The 20201-nt window shown below is 38.0% G+C and overlaps 1 protein-coding gene across 2 annotated transcripts; it reads right to left on the reverse strand.

Annotated features, from left to right (window-relative positions):
- Nucleotides 1-1161: 1161 nt before the first annotated feature.
- On the reverse strand, nt 1162-19889 carry arrdc4.S (arrestin domain containing 4 S homeolog). Of its 2 annotated transcripts, XM_018255291.2 has the most exons (8): nt 19382-19889; nt 13566-13629; nt 10958-11105; nt 8532-8634; nt 7035-7291; nt 5700-5862; nt 4983-5137; nt 1162-4758 (listed from the first exon to the last, which is right to left on the reverse strand). In XM_018255291.2, the coding sequence occupies exons 1-8, from the start codon at nt 19626-19628 to the stop codon at nt 4696-4698; spliced, it is 1200 nt and encodes a 399-aa protein (XP_018110780.1). In that variant the 5' UTR covers nt 19629-19889; the 3' UTR covers nt 1162-4695. The 2 variants fall into 2 exon arrangements, with proteins under 2 accessions (XP_018110780.1, XP_018110781.1); XM_018255292.2 differs by lacking the exon at nt 19382-19889 and having other exon boundaries at nt 10958-11128.
- Between the last annotated feature and the right edge of the window lie 312 nt (nt 19890-20201).

Genomic DNA, 20201 nt, shown 5'->3' on the forward strand with positions numbered 1-20201 from the left:
ATAGATTGGTCCCTGCAAATAAAACACACAGCTGCCATTGTGTGTCACTATGCTCCAAACAGTAAGTTTACTGCAGAAAATAAGATATTTTTGTAAACGGGAGATTGTGGCGAAATCAAAATGGATATGGTCTTTCTACAGAACTCCAAACCTGATAAATCAGCTCATTTTAGCTCTGAGAGTTATAGGGCACAAAGACGAAACCTCATAAACATGAATTCTAGGGCCTTCTGAATACTTGGATACCAAACATGTATATGTTTTCCCAAACTTTTGTGCAACAGAGACCCTTAATTATAAATAATGTGTACAACTTATGGCCCATACATTTTATTGGTCATTCAGTTTTTATACTATTCAAACAGGCAAATATATATCTATGCTCACGAAAAAAAAAAAACCCAAAAGAAATCCTTTAGTCTTATGGATCTCATCAATATTGTATTGTATTCTACTACTGACGTTCATGGCAAATGCCTCAACAAGGCAAGACGATGAATATGAAAGCTTACACACACTTAAGCTTATTTATCAAAATCCAAAAATATCATTATTTCCGGAAATCTACTCCTACCAAATCCACATGGGTTATTTTCCCTTATTTATCCATACATTTTCCAGAAAATTTCCTGAGCGGGAAAAGAATCTTCGGATTATTGCATGAAACCCAGCGCAGATCAGCATATCTTCGGGACTTCTCCCTTTGACATATATAACCTTGATAGGTCTGAGATGCAGGATTTTCAGATTCGGACTGCTTCCATCCTCGGGGTAAAAATTCATGTTTTTTTTCACTAAAAATTCAGATGTTATAGTAAACAAAACAATTTTTTTGACTTTTTGGCATGAAAACAAATGGGTGTTTTTGTGCATTTCATTGTACAGTAGTGATGTGCGGGTTGGGTTTTTCCCCGACCATAACCCGCCTTTCCTTAGCTCGCGCCGGCCAGCAGCAGACTTCCGGGTTCCTTTTACAGACCAGCATAGCCGATGACATCACAAGAGGGGCGAGCAGGCACGCGGCTATAAAGCCGGCATTTGAAGGTGAGGGGCGGGGATAGAGGTGAAGAGCTCAACCCGCACCCGCCATTGGGCCGGCCCGCACATCACTAGTGTACAGCATCCCCAATGATTATTGATCCCCCAAATAACAAAGCAACATGAAGTAAATCTCTTTATTTCTGATAAAACAAGAACCCACAGGATTCATATAAGTTACAAACACCAGCCTGTTTTTGGACAAGAGGCTTGTAAGAGAAATGTGCAAATAGAAATGCATGGGGTTTAACAACAAGATATCAAAGAGGAACACTTTATACATTTAGAGAAATAAATCTGCCATTTAACGGGGACAGTGTAAGGCCACAAATTCAGAAATGACAGCAGACATATGAATGTAGAAAGATATGTAAAACTCATGTCAAATAAAAGCATAGTTTCTAGACAACAGATCTCTTAAAGGAAAATTCTCACTAATATAACAAAATCTACAATAATGTAGTGAATTGAAACTGTAGTTTATTTAATACAGTTCATCAACCTAACTTGTTTTTGGTTACAGCCAACACACTTTAATGTGAAATTTGCAAAAGCACACAATGTATATATTTATGAAAATGTATACAAATCTCTTTATGTAAGGCACTTTTTTCCATTCCAAATACATCAGTTTAAGGAGATGTTCTGATATTATAGGCAAGCTAGTTATTAAATGTGTAACCAGTTTGGATTTGGAATAAATGTCATTAAAGACTTAAAGAAGGACGGAAAAGATGCAGCACCATAAACCATTTAGGCACATAGAGCCATATTCAGTTCAAAAGTATATTATTCAGCCCCAGATTTTCCCAACAGACACAGCAGAGTTTTCCCTGCACTACACTGATGAGCCCCAAAAAGTCAAAACCAGTCTGTAAGTTGGGATCTGATCAGCACGAGCCCTGGCTGTGTTTTATAGCCCACTGGGCAGGTTTTGGCCTCCAGGCTATTCCCTAAAAATGTTATTCCATTTAAACACCAAGATAATTTTTCCCTAAGAAAATAAAGTGTTGAGATGTTCAAAATGGAATAAATACCACAAAAGTACTTCCATTATTGTAAGGGTGTTACCCATCTGATGTCAATCCTAACTGGCTTGTGCTTTTATATGGTTACGGAATATAATATTAGATGCCACAGTATTTATATGGTTAAAAGATATTATGGGGCAGATTTATCAAGGGTCGAATTTCGAAGTAAAAAATACTTTGAAGTTTCAACCATCGAATTGAAATACTTCAAATTCGAAGATATCTAATTCGAACTTTTTCCATAGAATTTGGGTATTCTGCGGTCAAAGTAAAATCGTTTGATCGAACGATTTTACTTCGACTTCCAAAAACTTAGAAAAATGCTGTAAAAGGTCCCCATAGGCCCCTATATGTCACAATATATGTATGTTTACAGGACATAATATATGCCACAGCATTTCTAAGGTTAGGGACATAATATTCTATGCCACAGTATGGGGCTGCATTATATCTCACAAAGTTTGGCTGCGCAGTATTTATTATGCTCCTGAGTTTAAAAACTTTTTTTTACACCATATGTTTTATTATGGCACTATAGTTATACACTAGTATTTGTCACAGTATCTATATTTAAATTAGGGACTTTTTGTCACAAGAAAATAAATGTTTTCCCCTTCCCACCCCTAATTTACATATGCAAATTAGGATTTGGTTCGGTATTTGGCTGGATCCCTAATATATAGTACCCCCTATTGTAAAATATCAGTATATTGTAAGTCAGCACGAGTTCTAATATCCTTATATGTTCCAACAGGAGGTATTTTATTTATTATAATACACAAGTTTTACGGAGTCATTTGAAAAAAATTGCATCACTAAGTCCCGTTTATAACTGATATTATTAAGAGCCATTTAGAAGGATATAACGTTAAAAAAGATAAGCACTCCAGAATGTCTTATTAGTGATTATTTATTCCACTGTGCATCCCAACGTTTTGGTCCACATTTGGACCTTTATCAAGGATATTCACAGTGGAATAAATAATCACTAATAAGAAATTCTGGAGTGCTTATCTTCTTTAACGCTATTTACCACATTTTGATATAGCACCCATTTGTTTGAGTCAGAGTGCGGATACACACCTGGACTGTATATATACATATATAGAAATATATATGTATATAGAAATATATATATATATATATATATATATATACACACACATATACAAAGTACATAACAAAACCAAACAGTACATTATGATTAACTTCTGAACTTTCACAAACAATAAATGCTGCATAATACTGGCAGCAAAAACTTTTCCCTTCAAAACCAACTACTGTATTAGATAAAAGAATGAAATTCCCTCAATGTCCTTACAGAGGAAAGCAAAAGAGCAAAGCACATACCGGTATATTAGTTGGAATTAGCACAATCTCCAACCTTTTATCTGACTCTCTCTGTCTTCTGTCTCCTTGCCCCAATCAGTCTCCACGTCTGTCTCGGCCTGAAGACCAGTCAGGGTAAAGGTTCTGTACACACTCCAGGGAGTCCAATGTGTGGGTCAACACAGTAAACTTTGGAAAAACACTTGTACGCTGGCCTCCACATTCTTGGAACTTTGGCTGAATAGCTATTACACCAATTCTTTTACATACAAGGTTGGTAACATTGGTCAAAGCTGAGAGGACAAATGTAGGACCAATAAAGTAAAGAAAAGATAACTCTCCCCACTTTTCTTTACTCGTTCTTTCAATCTCTCTCTCTCTGATCTCTCCCCTATCTTTTTAGCACTGTCCCTCTACCAATCTCCCTCTCTCTCTCTCTCAGTAATCCTCTCTCTCTCCCTCTCTCTAGGCAGTACTTCTGCTGCTCTGTCTAGTGTTTTTCTCTCTCTCTCTAGCCCAGGCTGCCTCCTCTCTCCAGTCTGCCCCTATACTTCTCTGTAAGCGTCCTTCTACTTCACTCTATTCTGAACCCATCTATATTGGAGTAAGACAAATGTAATAAAACAAAACAAAGATTGATCATGTTCAACAGGACCTTTGGCAGTATTATGCAATAGTATCATTACCAACGTGCAGAACGCTGACATTTTCTTTAATATTTCAAATACTGCACATAATGATAGTGAGCACAAAACAATGTGCCACGTCATATCATTTATAGAATTCCCTTTCAATTCCATTTTCCCTTTTAAAGCACGGAATTCCCTTCATCTGCAGGAAGTACTGATCTGTGAATCTCATCTGTTGTTCTCGGTTAGCTATTTCTTCCGAGTACAAGTAGTTGGCATCACACACACACACATATATATATAAATATATATATATATATATATATATATATATATATATATATATATATATATATATATATATATATATATATATATATATATATATAAGATCTGTGCAAATGTTCTGCTTAATCTTTCGGTAAGACTTTCAAGTTGAAAAAAAAAAAATCACAGATGTTGGAAAAGACAGCAGCATCATGTTTGGTAGGCATCTGGTTAATTTCAACAGTTTTTTCACAGCAAACAAAAAAAAGGCATATTCAGTAGAAGGTTCGTAGGTTGTAAACGGTGGTTTAATGATTGTGCCCCCAGTGATTATGCACAGGATTGTGCACCCAGTGAGGAGAACTGATTGACACAAAAAGGAGCTGTATAATGTATGTGTTTCAGTTTCCCAAAGTGAAGGAAACATTCTGTCCATCTATGGTGGGGCACGGATGAGGATCTACCTGTGTACACAAGCAAATATATAAATTCAATATTAATAGTAGATTTTTTTTCAAGCTATTGTTGAATAGATGGAAAAAAGCACTTGCCACCACACCAGTATAGCACTCGGATTAACTTTTCAGATTTAGTCAAGTCCAAAATGATGTCTTTACTAAAGAATTATGGTTGCCCACAAAACATCTGCAGAGATCTGGAGACTGTGTTACAGGATTTTATACTCTACCTCCGAATAAAGTGGTGGTGGCTGAAACCGAAACTCCTGGATGACAGCAAATGGAGGGCAGCGGAGTCCTTCTATTATATCTCCAAATTCTTCGATGGAACAGATATCTCTGGACAGATCTTCTTCAGACACTATAGCTGCATAATTCGGTGGGGCTGTGTATATATAATTGGGTACAGAGAGAACTTAGAGCATATTTCAATCATTAGTATAAAGCAAAACTATGATTTTGTGAAATAATTTTGAAGTAGATCAAGACTAAGAAGTGTGTTTACAACTAACAGAGATAAAAATAACATGCCTCAACCTCATCCTCAACCTAAACCTCAGTAAGAATATACTTTTGAAATATAAGGAAAGCAGATTCTCTCAAGGCATTATACAACCATTCTAGATTATTGATATGAAATTTAAAATGGGACATGTACCCACTAGTATAACCTAAAGTAAAATCACTCCCTGCTGTGTAAATATTATATCATAAATATTAAAAAAAAAAGTGAATTGCAAAGAGCAATTTTACATTAAGATATATAAGTTAGTATATGTCCACTATAATACATAGGATGTACATATGCTTTGCAAATATATATATTTCCTTATTAGTATTTTTATTAGATGCACCAACAGTATAGTTCTGAGAAACCCCTGTGATGGCACATCAAAAATATTTTCTAACAGCTACCCCGAAACAACACAAATGTAATGTTTTCCTACCTTCTGGCTGTTCTGGAAGTGCCAAGGCAAGCCAACTCATATCCATTGAAAATTGACTGGCAACACTGGCGTTTCTACAATTAAACTCATTAAGTGGGATTGTACCAATAACCAATGGCAGTTCAACTTTCAGTTTCTTTGCTCCAGGAATGTTAATAGAAACCTAAGGTAAAAATAAGTGAAACATTTGAGAAATAGGATCCCACACCTTGGGGGTTATTTATTAAAGTCTGATTGGAAAAAATTCGAAAACTTTGAGTTTTTTTTTTCAAAAAGCACGAATTTGTAGAGGAAAGAAAACCTCAAATCTTTTGCGATTTATTATACCCCGAGGCTGCTAAAAGTCCAAATCCGCAAATCCTCCATCTCCAAGCTGTCGGGGTTCTGTAGAATTCAATGGCAAAACTCCCATATCAAATTTGAAGATATCATGATCTGCCGAGTTTCGGCCAAAAATTCGGAGGTTTCGAACGATTTTACTAAAAATTCGAGCATTTCCAGCATACAACCTGAAAAATTTGTTTGTTTTTTTTTAATAGTTTTTACCGAGTTTTTCCAATGATACAAAACGTCAAATTGTGGGTTGTAGTTTGGTTGGACTTTTTTTACTTAAAAAATCAGAAAAAAATGGATTTTGATGAATAACTCCCCTTATGTTAAGATTTTACATGATGATAGCTCACTAAAAGAATTCTCCACACAAAATGTCACCTTAATTAACTTATAGCATGAAGGAGACCGTTTCAGTTTTTACGCTTTTTAATTACATTTTTTTTTGGGCAGCTATCTACTTGGAATTGCGATTTCATAGCGTTTAATGACCCTAGCACCAGGCAACACTGAAGATGAATTTTAGAAGGGCTTAATAAATATATTATTTCTAATTAATAAAATATCAAGATACCCAATTAAAATATTGCTAAGAATTTAAAAAAAAAAAAGAACAAGGAATCAAGAGGCCCAGATGAATTGCATTAAAGTAGCCAATTGCAATGCTGTGCAATAATGTAATGTGACCATTCAATACATCAGGATCAGACTTCTAAAAATGCCGTAAGAATTAGCCATTTCTCTGTGTTTCTCTGTATTGAAAATTATTTTCTAATGAACCCTACAGTGTTCACTTTAGGTTATTGGTTTGTCTGTGATAATAAACAGACCAGAGAATAAGGTAAGCGACAAAACCAAACCTTAGCCAAGGGAGTGCTGGTGCTCAATGGAAAGTGTGTACTTCAAAACTCTTATTATGTCAGTTACAGGTAAGATGATAAACACAAATAAGGGTCAAATAATGAAAGATATAGTAAAAACCCAACATAATTGTTCTACACTCACCACAAGTGAATACTCTACTCTGATAATGTTGCACTCCAGAATAGATGGAGTTACTGGGGGTATCTTCAGTGCTTTGCCGTTCCAAGAGTCAGTGCTTCCAGAGGCAATGTGGTTCCCCCGCACACTAGCCAGCATCTGTCTCACTGTTCTAGTCTTCCCATCCAGCAAGAAGCTCTGTGTTTGGTAAATGGCAGCTTTGGGCACTACTAAGCGGGAGGAGCCATTTTCTATATCTGCATAGATGTGAATAGCTTCTCCTAAAACAAGAAATATTGTATTATAGAATACCTGCCATGGCATTACATGAAAAACAACCTTGGAGGCAGTGGCTGCATAAGAACCAAAAAATGAAGTTATCAACATGTAAAAATCTCTCATCTCTGATATTTAGACCACATGATCAGGTCAAAAATATCAGTAGTCAAAACTATCAGCAAAAAATCAGCCCGTCACCCCCTTCCCATAGAAAACTGTGAGAAATATGCTGCCTAAAGCACACGTAGAGGCACATTTATCAAAGGTCGAATTTCGAATTCATGGGAGTTTTTAAAAACTCCCATGAACTCGAAATTCAACCAATCGAAATTTAATTAAAACTTTTAATTTGTTAAACTTGGGTTAATAGGATCGACCTAAAACTCGAGTGGAATTCAAATAGCATTCGATTCGAATTTTAAAAACTTGATTCGATTCGAGGAAGGCTGCAAAGACTCCAAATTGATCCTAGGACATCTTCCATTGAACATTCGGCAAGATTTAGGTGGCGAATTTAAAAATAATTGTAATCACAATGCACATTTTTAATGAATGTATGATTGAAAGCGGTTTCGAAATTACAGTTTATTTTATTATGAAAAAACTCTTTTTGAGTGGATATCCTTTTTAACTGCCATAGTTGGTTTTACGCTTTCCAACCAATATATAGATTAGGGGGTATACTTATCAAAGGTCGAAGTTAAAAAAACTTCGAACTTCGAATTCAAAAAGACCAATCGAATGGAGGTCGAAGTTTTTTTGGGGTCGAAGTGGGCCGAATTCGGCTACTTCGAAACGTACGATCGCACTTCGATTCTAAGTTTTTTTAACTTTGACCTTCGATCTCCCAAACTCCCCCAATTGTCTCCATACAGGTTGTAGGAGTTTTCCCCATAGGCTAAAACAGCACTGTGACAGCTTTTAGGTGGTGAATGGTCGAAGTTTTAAAGAGACAGTACTTCAAAAAAATTCGACCTACGTACACAAAAAATAGCTCGAAATTCGAAGTTTTTCACTTCGAAACTTCACCACGACCTATCAGTCTTGACAAGATATTTATCCAACTATGTTAAATCTTTGCCCAAAACTGAAACTGTTACTTATTGATGATAAAATTGCACACTGAACCAGCATTTGATTATGAAAAAGACGTAAAGCCATACATTGGACAAACCCTTGCTTAAAACATTTTCTATATGAATAGTTATTTCCAGTGCAGCATGCAGTGAAAGTTGTACATACCATTACAATAACCTTTTCTTCCAATTTTGGCATTGACAGATATTGGACCTGACTGGAAGAACCAGCAACCGACCATTACTTCTTTGGATCTTTGTACAGGAATCTAGAGAACAAAACAATAATATTGTTTACATATTGCTTTCCTACCAGACACTGTCCATTATTTACATACCCATAGTGTTAGCAAATAATGATCTCTATAGCAATGGAGGAACTATGATGAAATATTTAATAAATATTTTATTTAATAAACTATTGACATATAGAGATAGGGATATGGGATCCATTATACAGAAAGCTCAGAATTACAGAAAGGCCGTCTCCCATAGACTCCGTTTTATCCAAATAATCAAAATTTTTAAAAATAGTTTCCTTTATCTCTGTAATAATAAAACAGTACCGTGTACTTTAAAATTAATAAAATGAATCTTTCTTGGAAGTAGGATGCACTGAATCCAGGATTCCGGTTCAGGATTCGGCCTTTTTAAGCAGGAGTTGGATTTGCATATACAAATTAGGGGCGGTGAGGGAAATCACATGACTTTTTGTCACAAAACAAGGAAGTAAAAAATGTTTTACCCTTCCCATCCCTAATTTGCATATGCAAATTAGGATTTGGTTTGGTATTCGGCCAAATCTTTCGCAAAGGAATCCAAAATAGTGGATTCAGTGCATCCCTATACTTGGAAGTAAAACCAGCCTAATTGGGATTATTTAATATTTACATGATTTTTTAGCACACTTAGGGGGTTATTAATCAAAAAGTTCTCACTATTTTCTGAGAACTAATCCGACCGAAACACCTGCAGGACACCAACTAACTAACTAACTAACTAACTATGTTCCTATTGATGCGTGTGTCTTAACAAATCAGACATGGAAGCATGCAAGAAACTGTTTTAGCTAAAATATGAAGTTATGAATGGAAGCAATGGATACCCTGTTCTCAATGACAACTGTCTGTAAGTGCCAGTGTTAAGCAATAGTCTTGTAATTAAATTTACAGTAAGCTGCCTAATAAGCACTTGAACTTGGGATATTAAAATGATTGGTGAGTGATATCAGACATTTATGCCCAATATGCCTGGACTGCTAAGGATGTGTGGATGGACTTTTCTAACTGTCCCAACCCATCCCTCCAATGATCTTAGAGATGATAACATAGAGGGCTGGACTTTCTGGAGGCTTGATCCCCGGAGATATTGCAAGCAGGACAAGTCCTTGTCTGTACCTGGGCTCGCTATGTGTCCCTGTAGCTAGGATTTTGGCCTCAATTTAAAGGACCCAAGGGGAAAGCTAGCACAGTAGAGTTATAGGAGGGATTACTTTAGTTTGTATATTCTCATACAGTGGATTAACTAGATGTTTCTGGGCCCCAAAATGTCTAGAGGTTGACCTGTTTTACTAATATTTATAAAAATTGTATATGAATGAGGGCCTCGTAGCGCTCCTATACCTCCAGGGCCCCCTGCAGCCGCAGGGTCTGCTTCCTCTGTAGTTACATCCCTGTTCGCATATGTTTTTCTACTGGTCAGTCTGATCCTTTATACACGGATTATAAAATACAACCACAGCAAGCAGACAAAAGAGAATTCTTCCCATTGCAACAAGAATCAAGAACACAATACAAAATATGGGTACAATATTACATTTTTTATTGTGAGGAAAGTGAAATCAAAATTATTTTTACTCCTCTTCTGTTCAATTATTATTTCACCCACGACGACTCCCCATAGCACAAAACTCAAGTCGAAGTGGTAGAGCAAAAATCAGCTTCGACTGCAAGAGCAGATTCTCTCCGATGATATCATTCATATTTAAATAGAGGACCATTAGGCTCTCGTATAGCTGTCATGAAAGTGTAAGGAATAATTGTATATTATTTTGATAAAATGGGTACAGATAAAAGAATAAAGCTCATTAGCTCTACATCTCGCCACTGTGTTGTTACTTATGCTCTGATCCTCCCTACTCTTCTATGTATTTGCGGTGATTATTGGAGTTCAATGCTTTAATGTGATCAAATTTGCCATTAGGGCATGATAGCTGAAAGGATTTCAACAGCAGCTGCATACACTTACTTAGTGTTAGAAAATGGCATGAAAAATGGAAGGCTACGTGACATATAATGGTTTGCGTTAGATAGCAGACCTGCAATGATTAATAACAAGTCTCCCATAATTACGTCTCCTGCAGCAGCCATTATTCACGTTTAGGACAAGCAAGCTTTACAAATGCAGCCTCCTCCTCAATAGATAGAACACCGTGATGTATAGCTAATGAAACAAATTGGCACACCTGCATACTCTAGAGCACAAATACTAAAAACAGAACGTAACAAGTTGCCATTGTGACGTTAAACAGAAAAAGTAATCTGCAACGTGCATACATTTCCAACACATTTCTTACTGTTGATTTGCCCTTACATATAAAGACGGAGCGTTGATGTTGATAGGACTGAGGATACGGAGCTCTCTGTGAGTGGTATGAGAAGACAAGGATGGTCTTTTCAAAACTGCTGTAGCTTGGTAGTAAACTTTGCCGTATTTCCCAGCAAAACTTGTAACAAGGGGGCTGAAACACAAAGAAATGCACATCTACAACATGAATATGGCACAAGAAATAAGCATGCACCGGTACACACGTCAGGACCCAGGGATGTTCGAAAGCCGAGGGTCTGGCATATGAAAATATGGCAACTGATATAATGAAGTGCCTGAGATACAGCACTATGTATTGAATAGCTTGATACTATTGTCGGATACTTTGAGTTACACGAAGGCCATCTCCCATAGACTCTATTTTAATCACATAGTTCGTTTTTTTTAATCATTTTTTTTCTCTGTAATAATAAGAAAATACCTTGTACTTGAACCCAGCTAACATATAATTAATCCTTATTGAAGGCAGAACCATCCTATTGATTTTATTAATGTTTAAAGGAACAGTACCAAAAAAATGACCTGCACTGGTAAACTTGTGTGTTTGCTTCAGAAACTCTACTTTATTTTATATAAACAAGCTGCTATCTAGCCATGGGGGCAGCCATTCAAAGGAGAAAAAGGCACAGGATACACAGCCGTTAAACAGATAAGCTCTGTATTATACAGTGAGATTCTTTAAAATGTATCTACTGTGTATCCTGTGCTTGAATGTCTGCCCCCATGGCTACACAGCATCTTATTTATATAAACTATATTTGCATTTCTATAACAAATATACCAATTTCACAAGTGGAAAGCAACAGTACATTATATTCTCATTCCTTTAAAACACTCATTTTTTGGTGTTGCTGTTCCTTTATATAATTTTTAATATATTTTAGGTATATAGATCCAAATACACATATCAGCAGGTAAGTGGTGACTGACACTGTTTGTAGTACACTGCTTAATTAATGTCTCTGCATCCATTATATTTGTTGAGGCAGGTGCCAACAGTAAAATGCCCAAACTGCATAATCATATGCTAGGCTAACTGAAGCTTACTATGCCCCAAACTGCATCCAGCATGTTTATTACCAGCTCACCATACCTATTTATCACTAGGTACACCGCAAACACCTTTTTGTTTATTCGAATTTGGGATAGCGTTGTACACCACCTGTGACTTTTTTGGCTGTAGTGCAAGAGATTTCTCTTGTTTTGTATGAAATTAATGGATATTCATGGGGAATCATCAGCACCAAAATGCATAGTTATTAATTTTAGCTCAGTGTGCCTGCATCAAGTTCTGACACAGTGGTTCTGGATGCCAGCATGTCACAGAAGAGCACTGTTTAGAGTGTCAGCCCATTGTGACTTCAGTCTATAGTTTAGACTAGAGTCCTGCGCAGAACCAATTTCTAAGACCCGGCCTCGCAACCCGAACCGCGATCTGCATATTTACCCACTTTGAACCGCTACCCGACCAGGACCCGCAACTGCCTTATCCGCTACCCGACCCACCGACTACCATCAAACTGGAAGTTATATTGCTGCAAACCGGAAGTGACATCATCAAACATGGCCGATAGTCGAGAGGGACAGAAGCGTGCCGTGTGATGTAAGAGAGCTGTGCCGGAAGTCAGATAAGAGGGGGAGATGAGTGGGGGCAAAGCTGCAGGGAGAGAGCTGCAGTACGAAGAGGCCCGCAACCCAACCCGCTTCCCGCAGACCCACATCTATACCCGCACCTGAAAAGCCTACCCTCATTGGGCAGGGTACCCGACCCGCTGTAGGACTCTAGTTTAGACTTTTCAATAAAATTGCCCAGGGTAGGGGAAAAGTAGTGGTATGCAAAAAACAAAACACTACCCTACCATTCTATCTAAAATATAACAGCTTTTACAAATGTCGATAGGACTGTACTAATTAACAACTACAGTGTGCAGTCCTACGACTTGTGTAACTGTTGTTAGATGGCCCAGAAAAACAGTGGGCAATGCTTTCTGCAGAAATCATCTGGAAAGAACACTGCAAGCGTCATTAATACTTTACACATTTTCTTGGAATTCAAGAAAAACGACGTTCAGATCTAATTTATAACTAACCTCATTATCTAACTTCCCATAGTGACTGTTGGGGACCTTATACTGACTATATTTCTTTTTTGAAAACGAACCAACCTTTTATGGATTATCTTTATTGGTGAGCATGACTTGTTTCTAATATTTTACCCTCTGTGATCTTCAATCATCTAAACAATGCAGAAGTGTTTTTGGGTGTTTTGTTGGCTACAGACCATTGGATTTCCCACAAACAGCACAGCGTTTCATGATTTGGAATTACCCTGGGAAGCCAGATTCATTGTTATCAATGGAAGTCATGTCTGTTTGCCCCAGTAGAAGAAAGAGTATAGCTTTTGTTATTATTATCATTAGCATATTCCACAGCGCTGTATAATAAATGGGTGTATACACTGAACATACAGATTTACATGTAACAATACCAAAAGCCATTACAAGAGGAAAAGCATTCCCTATTCAAAGGAGCTTACAATTAAATATGTAAAGTAATTTTAACATTAGGAATTTAGTATCTAAAAAGTAAATACCTCTCTGGTAGTTGAAAGCGAAAGGGAACTTTGTGCTTTCCAGCAGGGAACAGGAGTATTTCACCTGAAAAACAGTACAACTTTAATAAATATATAGTACAGGTATGGGATCCGTTATCCGGAAACCCGTTATCCAGAAAGTTTCCGAATTACAGAAAGGCCGTCTCCTATAGACTCCATTATAATCAAATAATCCAAAATTTTAAAAATGATTCCCTTTTTCTCTGTAGTAAGAAAACAGTTGCTTGTACTTGATCCCAACTAAGATATAATTAATCCATATTGGAAGCAAAACCAGCCTATTGGGTGTATTTAATGTTTATATTATCCAAATTACGGAAAGACCTGTTATCCGGAAAGCCCCAGGTCCAGATGATTCCGGATAATAGGTCCAATACCTGTATAGTACTTTTTAGTACGATTTTTCATTCAGGAAAGAATAACATACAGGGTTTTTTTTCATCAAAATCTGAATTTTTCTCATGTTTTAAATGAAAAAAAGGCTTTCCAAACTAGAATCCATGATTTACCCTTATTTATGATTAAAAAAACACTTTTTCGGATTGTCGCAGGAAAAATACACATTTTGTGGATCCAATGCCCGAAAAGTCAGAATTTTTCATGAAATCAGAGAAAAAGCCCAAAGTGTTCGCATTATCGTACGAAACTCAGTGCAGACCGAAACTGCAAATAGGACCTCTGCCATCAACTTGTATACAATTTTGGCAAGTTGAAGATGGAGTATTTTCGGATTTAGACTTTTTGCATCCTCGGGGTATAATAAATCTCTAAAAATTAGGTTTTTTTCCCCCCACTAAAAATGTGGGTTTTGTAGTAAAAAATCTTAAGTTTTTAGCATTCAAACTTTAATAAACAACCCCCACAATGTTGTGGATGACAAGAAAAGGGATAAAACTTAGAACGTCAAAAGAATACAGTTAATTGACTAACAAATATATGTATATGTACATAAGCAACAAAAAAACAAAACAAAAATCTTTAGACACATTGGATAGGTGACTCCTTGGGGGGCAGGCATACAGGGTAGATCTCAACTCCCCCAAATGTAACTGCCTAACTCAAAGGGACCCAAAATGAGCCATTCACGGGCTGCATGTGATTCATTACGCACCCCCGTTGCCATTCAATCTCAAGCCTTATTTGCAGGTGGCCACCACCATGTCTAGTCCAGGCAAACCCTTTGCAATGGAAATGAATTGAATGAATGTATTGTTGCATATACCCTACTCTGTGACATATACAGCCACTTTAGAAATGCTAAAAAATTAAGGCAATGGTTGCAACATGGCTGGTGCAGGAATAGAACTTCAAGCAGATCCCCACCCAATTTCACTAGCAAAATTTAAATGGAAATTGTAGTGCTGTGATGGTGTGTCATGGTTTATTGCATCAGTGTTTATAAACCACGAACCTAATGCACCTACTGTGCTTTCCGCACAGCCTTTATATTACCCTGATAATAACAAAAACCAAGAACCACACCACAGAGAAGGTACAAGTTAATGTAGATAGAAATGGTTGGATCACTGAGCTGCCAGACTGAAACACCAGAGACAGGGACATTCAACTTTAAACTTGGATTTAAAAAAAAAACAATAAAGAATAACAGATCCCATATCTGTATCAGTGGATTTTTAAAAACTTTTTCTATCACTACACATTACCACTACACTGTACAAAAGGACGCCGTACCACTGGATAATACGTTATTATCACTATAATTTTTACTGGATAAGGATAAGATTTTTTTTTTGTATTGTTACATTTCTTTTATTACTTACACTAGAAAACGCACAAGAACTAATGGAATGCACTATATGTTCTGAGCAAAAGTAAAAGTAGCAAGTACTGTATATATAGCAGCAATCAGTGCATGCAAGCCTCATCAGATTTGTCAGCAAGTCCAACAGTTTTAGAAACACAGGGGTAAGTGCTGTCATCACCCTACCCCACATAGCATTTGGCCAGGGGATAGCGTGTCACAAGCAAACTCTCGCCTGGAACCTGGCATTTTTAAATAACAATAACGCATAAAACTTGTATGCATATTTTTTTTTTTTTATAAAGCATATGTATTTACACAATGTTGTAGCAGAACAATAAATTCACTGAGATTGATACAATAAAATTATTATAGTCACAATAAAGAACAAGAGCTAAATGTTAAAGAGACAAGAGGAGGGAGGTCCCTGCCTCGTAGAACTTGCAGTCTCTACATTTGTTCAGCTAAGAAAATACCCATTCAGATATTTGGTGCTAAGCTGATACTCATTAAAGAATGGACAGAGAACTTGCTCCTTTATGGGGACAAAATGCTCTTTTTCTATTTGATTAGGCATTGGCTGAACAGACAGAAAAGCTTAATTGTGTGTTTGAAGTGTGTTGCAAACAGAATCCCACTGACTCTCATTGTGACCCAGTTACTAAGCAGGACACATGGATCAGTTTGATTCGGCCAGCCATACAACCAGGTCACCAAACAAATGAATATTATGCTTTATTTATGTAGCACCAACATGGTCCGTAATTCAATAAAAATGCACAACCACCGACCTAATAAATACTGGATCAATAAGGTAAGTACTTCATCCCAAATTATATTCATTTATTGAAAAGACCCACCCAGTGTTCCATACTGCTGTACAACTCGGACACTTTCTTAATGTGACATTATAATGAGAATGTATTACTATGTCTATGCAAACAAATGCATGTGTTCTTGCTCAGTAAATCTGACCATACATTAAATGTTTCTGTAATTTGTCCATCCATGCTCTTGGTCCAATGATTGGATTATAGTATGAGCCCATGGAGATCTACCCTACTCATCTACTCACTTATGCAGTCCTCACCTAATGGGATTTTTCAACCTTCCCAAATGACAGCTTCATTATTTTTGACCAGATATCAGTTGGCCAGGCCTTTGGAAGGCCAGTATTCAACATATTTCAGTATTCTATGACAAAATAATCAGTATGGTTACTCCCCACATATTACTGAATGTAAATATGTAAAACAAAATAATGGACTTTACCACACTTATATACACTTGTTAATTGGGTGGTTCACCTTTAAAATGAACTTTTAGTATGACGTGGAGAGGGATACTCTGAGACAATTTGCAATTTTCACTTTTTATTATTTGTGGTTTTTGAGTTATTTAACTTTTTATTCAGCAGTTCTCCCATTTGCAATTTCAGCCATCTGGTTGCTAAGGTCCAAATTACAATAGCAACCATGCACTGGTTTGTATAAGAGACTGGAATATGAATAGGAGAGGCCTGAATAGAAAAATGATAATAAACAGTAATAACAATACATGTGTAGCATTACAGAGCATTTGTTTTTTAGATGGGGTCATTGGCCCCCATTTAAAAAGTTGGAAAGCATCAGAAGAAGAAGGGAAATAGTTTAAAACATAGAAGAAGTAAATAATGAAGACCAATTGAAAAGTTGCTTAGACTTGTCCATTCTATAAAATACTAAAACTTAACTGAAAAGGTCAACCACCACTTAAATAAGGAAAAACACAACCACTAGGGTGAACAGTCTGTGGGCATCAAATAATTATGTTTCAGGCTGATCTTTCTCCCAAGGTGACATAATTATCAGCTGTCAAAGCTCATATAGGGTACTATGCTGAAAGGCATTAAAAACTCCTGCTGGTTGGGTAATTGGTCTATCAGAAAAATGTGAGTAAACTGGTCTTAGATAGGTTTGCCCAACCAGACCCTTTCAGGTGTATTTACCAGTTAGGGTTTCCACCTTTTGGCAACCATAATACTGGTTAGGGTGGGGGCAGGACTGAGGGGTTATGTCCATGATCTAAGAGGCAGAGTCATGGTGTCACCAGTTGGATCACAGGGAACTTTGGTTAGAAGGGCAGGTGTCTGCGGGCTGGACTAGTTATTACAAATTGATCAGAAAATACATTGACAATAAATTTGTAATATTGGCCCAGGCCTTGGCTGCCATTTTGCCAGGTGGCATCCCATACAAATGTTAGGTTAGCAAGAATCAAAACCCTTGCACTATGAAACTATTTGGAAAGGGTCTTGTAAGGAGAGGTTATGGTAGTGTAAAAAAAAAGGACTGTTTGCAAGGCCATGCTGTCTTGTGATGAGTTTGCACGTGATCTAACCTTGGAAAGTCGTGGATAAATGAATAACAAACAGTAACTGCATGTGAACCCCACAGAATCACATTTGAGCTTTATAACTCCAGTCATTTTCAGTGAATGTATGGCCAGTTGTTTAAATCTGTTTCAGTTTCTGCAATCTGTCTATACTTTCTCTCATAATGGATCAAAAAAAAGTGATGACAGATGTAAACTCAGAAGTATAGCATAAAACACTTATCCACTGACAGGACTAGCCGTTCATTCAACAATCTGTCTAAAACATTTTAGTCTCTTTTGGCAGTAATGTGGATGGGCAGTAATGTGGATGGGCAGTAATGTGGATGGGCAGTAATGTGGATGGGCAGTAATGTGGATGGGCAGTAATGTGGATGGGCAGTAATGTGGATGGGCAGTAATGTGGATGGGCAGTAATGTGGATGGGCAGTAATGTGGATGGCCATTTTGGACTGATCTAATTATTCAGGCCCTGGACTAACACTCGGACCACATTGGTGATGGTAGTGGGGGGAAGCTTGTGGATCCAAAAGCTATCGATCCTATCCACAGTTCCATGCAGTCCTCAACTGATTCCTCCGCCTGCCCAATCAATAACTTGATCACATACCGATTACAGTCATTATTTTGTCGGTATGCACAAGCCATCTGACTGCTGACGCTGCAGAAATAAATCTGCCCTTGTCACGACTCATCGAATCTTGTGTATTATGCATATAAGGATATCAGAAGGCACCTTGGAGGTGCATGTCATGTACAGATAGGGTTGCCGCCTGGCCAGTAAAAATTGATCCCAATGTTATTAATAGGGGAAAAAAGATAAACATATAGGAAAGCCGGTATTTTTTTCCAGAAACCCTATGTATAGAAGCACTCAGCCTGTAGCTTTGTGACATTATGGTCATGTAACTACTGTGAGACAACTCATATCCTTATATTTCACAGCAGGGGGTGCATTATTTTCTATATAAGCTCCTTTAGGAGCAAGGACTGATATGAATCTATAATCTTCGTGACTAGTGATTCCTGTAAAGCTCCCAAATAATATAATAGCACTTTATAAATGAAGGAACCTCATGATATTCCTGCACATATGGTATTTATATTGCAACAACTAGGGATGCACCCAATCCACTATTTTGGATTCGGCCGAACCTCCGAATCCATCGTGAAAGATACGGCTGAATACCGAACCGAAACCTAATTTGCATATGCAAATTAGGGGTGGGAAGAGGGAAACATTTTACTTCCTTGTTTTGTGACAAAAAGTCACGCGATCGCCCTCTCTGCCCCTAATATGCATATGCCGAACCCTGGCCGAATCCTGGATTTGGTGCCTCCCTAGCAATCCTGATAGATATCTGCATTTTAAAAGTATGTCAATGTATATGTTAGCAGACAGTAAATCCTGCTGACCATCAAGCTACTGCCAAATACCAGTGTGAACATGTGACCTGTGGGGAGCCCCCATGCAGGGGCGGAGCTAGAACTCGAGGGGGGACCAGAAAACCATGTGGCTCTAGTAGGTAAAAAGTTGTGGCGTTTTATGATGTCCAACTTATTGTGACCCTCTACAGCACCCGTCCTTTCGACTTCCAGTTGCCCTTTCTTTGCCCGACCCTTAGAAGGGCTGCGATGCGACTGGTTAGAGGGCACCTACCTGCTGCCTCTGTTAGTAAGTTGTACTCCTCATTCAAATACTGCTCGGTGAAAGTTTCCGAGGCGTCTTCCATATGTTTCCCCAGCTTACAAGTCATGGCGCCCCCACGAACCCGCAGGAGAAGGCTTAGTACCGGAATCTCGTGGAGCACTTCCAGCAGGACATATCCCGTGACAGACTCCCCGGCGCAGTAGCCGTCCTTCCCTTCATTCTCATATATAATGCTCACAGTGACAGCCCCACACATTCTGCTATTGGACGGTTCCACTTGTATTGAGGGACAGTTCACCCCCGGGGAAGGGATGGTGAGTCCCAGGTGACTTTAGCTACACCAAATAAAAAGGACTTGTCGCAGCCACAGCTGCGGGGGGCAGACGGGCACATCGGACACGATAACCCCAGACCTACTGTGTTCCACCTGATCAGACAGAACACAGCCAAAATAAAGCTACTGCGCAAGCGCGATCCACCCCTGCTACCTCATTGGCTACAGGATGACAGAGAGGGCGGATATTTTCGTACCAACATGATCGATGATTTGCTCTTCACTGTGACTCGCCGCTGCCTGTTATGAATTAGCTTACGGTGCGTCGTGATCATGGCTAACTAACCAATGGGCTGAAAGAAGCGCCTCGTGCATGCACGGTCTAGCCAATCAGCTGTCAGTTTCGGTCATGTGCATAGGAAGTGGGGAGATTCGATCAAAACAAGTTTATGCCCTGGAACATTTCCTGGAATTCGGATAGCGTGTCTGGTTGTCATGGTAACGCCGTCTGGGCATGCGTATAACCCCTTATCATCCTACGCTCCTACTGGAGTG

Source organism: Xenopus laevis, chromosome 3S (genome assembly GCF_017654675.1).
Source record: "Xenopus laevis strain J_2021 chromosome 3S, Xenopus_laevis_v10.1, whole genome shotgun sequence".
NCBI lineage: Eukaryota > Metazoa > Chordata > Amphibia > Anura > Pipidae > Xenopus > Xenopus laevis.

Coding starts and splice junctions, on each gene's coding strand:
- arrdc4.S (XM_018255291.2), bottom strand. CDS start 19,628: ATGTGTGGGGCTGTCACTGTGAGCATTATATATGAGAATGAAGGGAAG. Junction 13,630..19,381: donor CTTACTAACAGAGGCAGCAG/GTAGGTGCCCTC, acceptor ACTGTTTTTCAG/GTGAAATACTCCTGTTCCCT. Junction 5,863..7,034: donor GAGTAGAGTATTCACTTGTG/GTGAGTGTAGAA, acceptor TTTTTACCTTAG/GTTTCTATTAACATTCCTGG.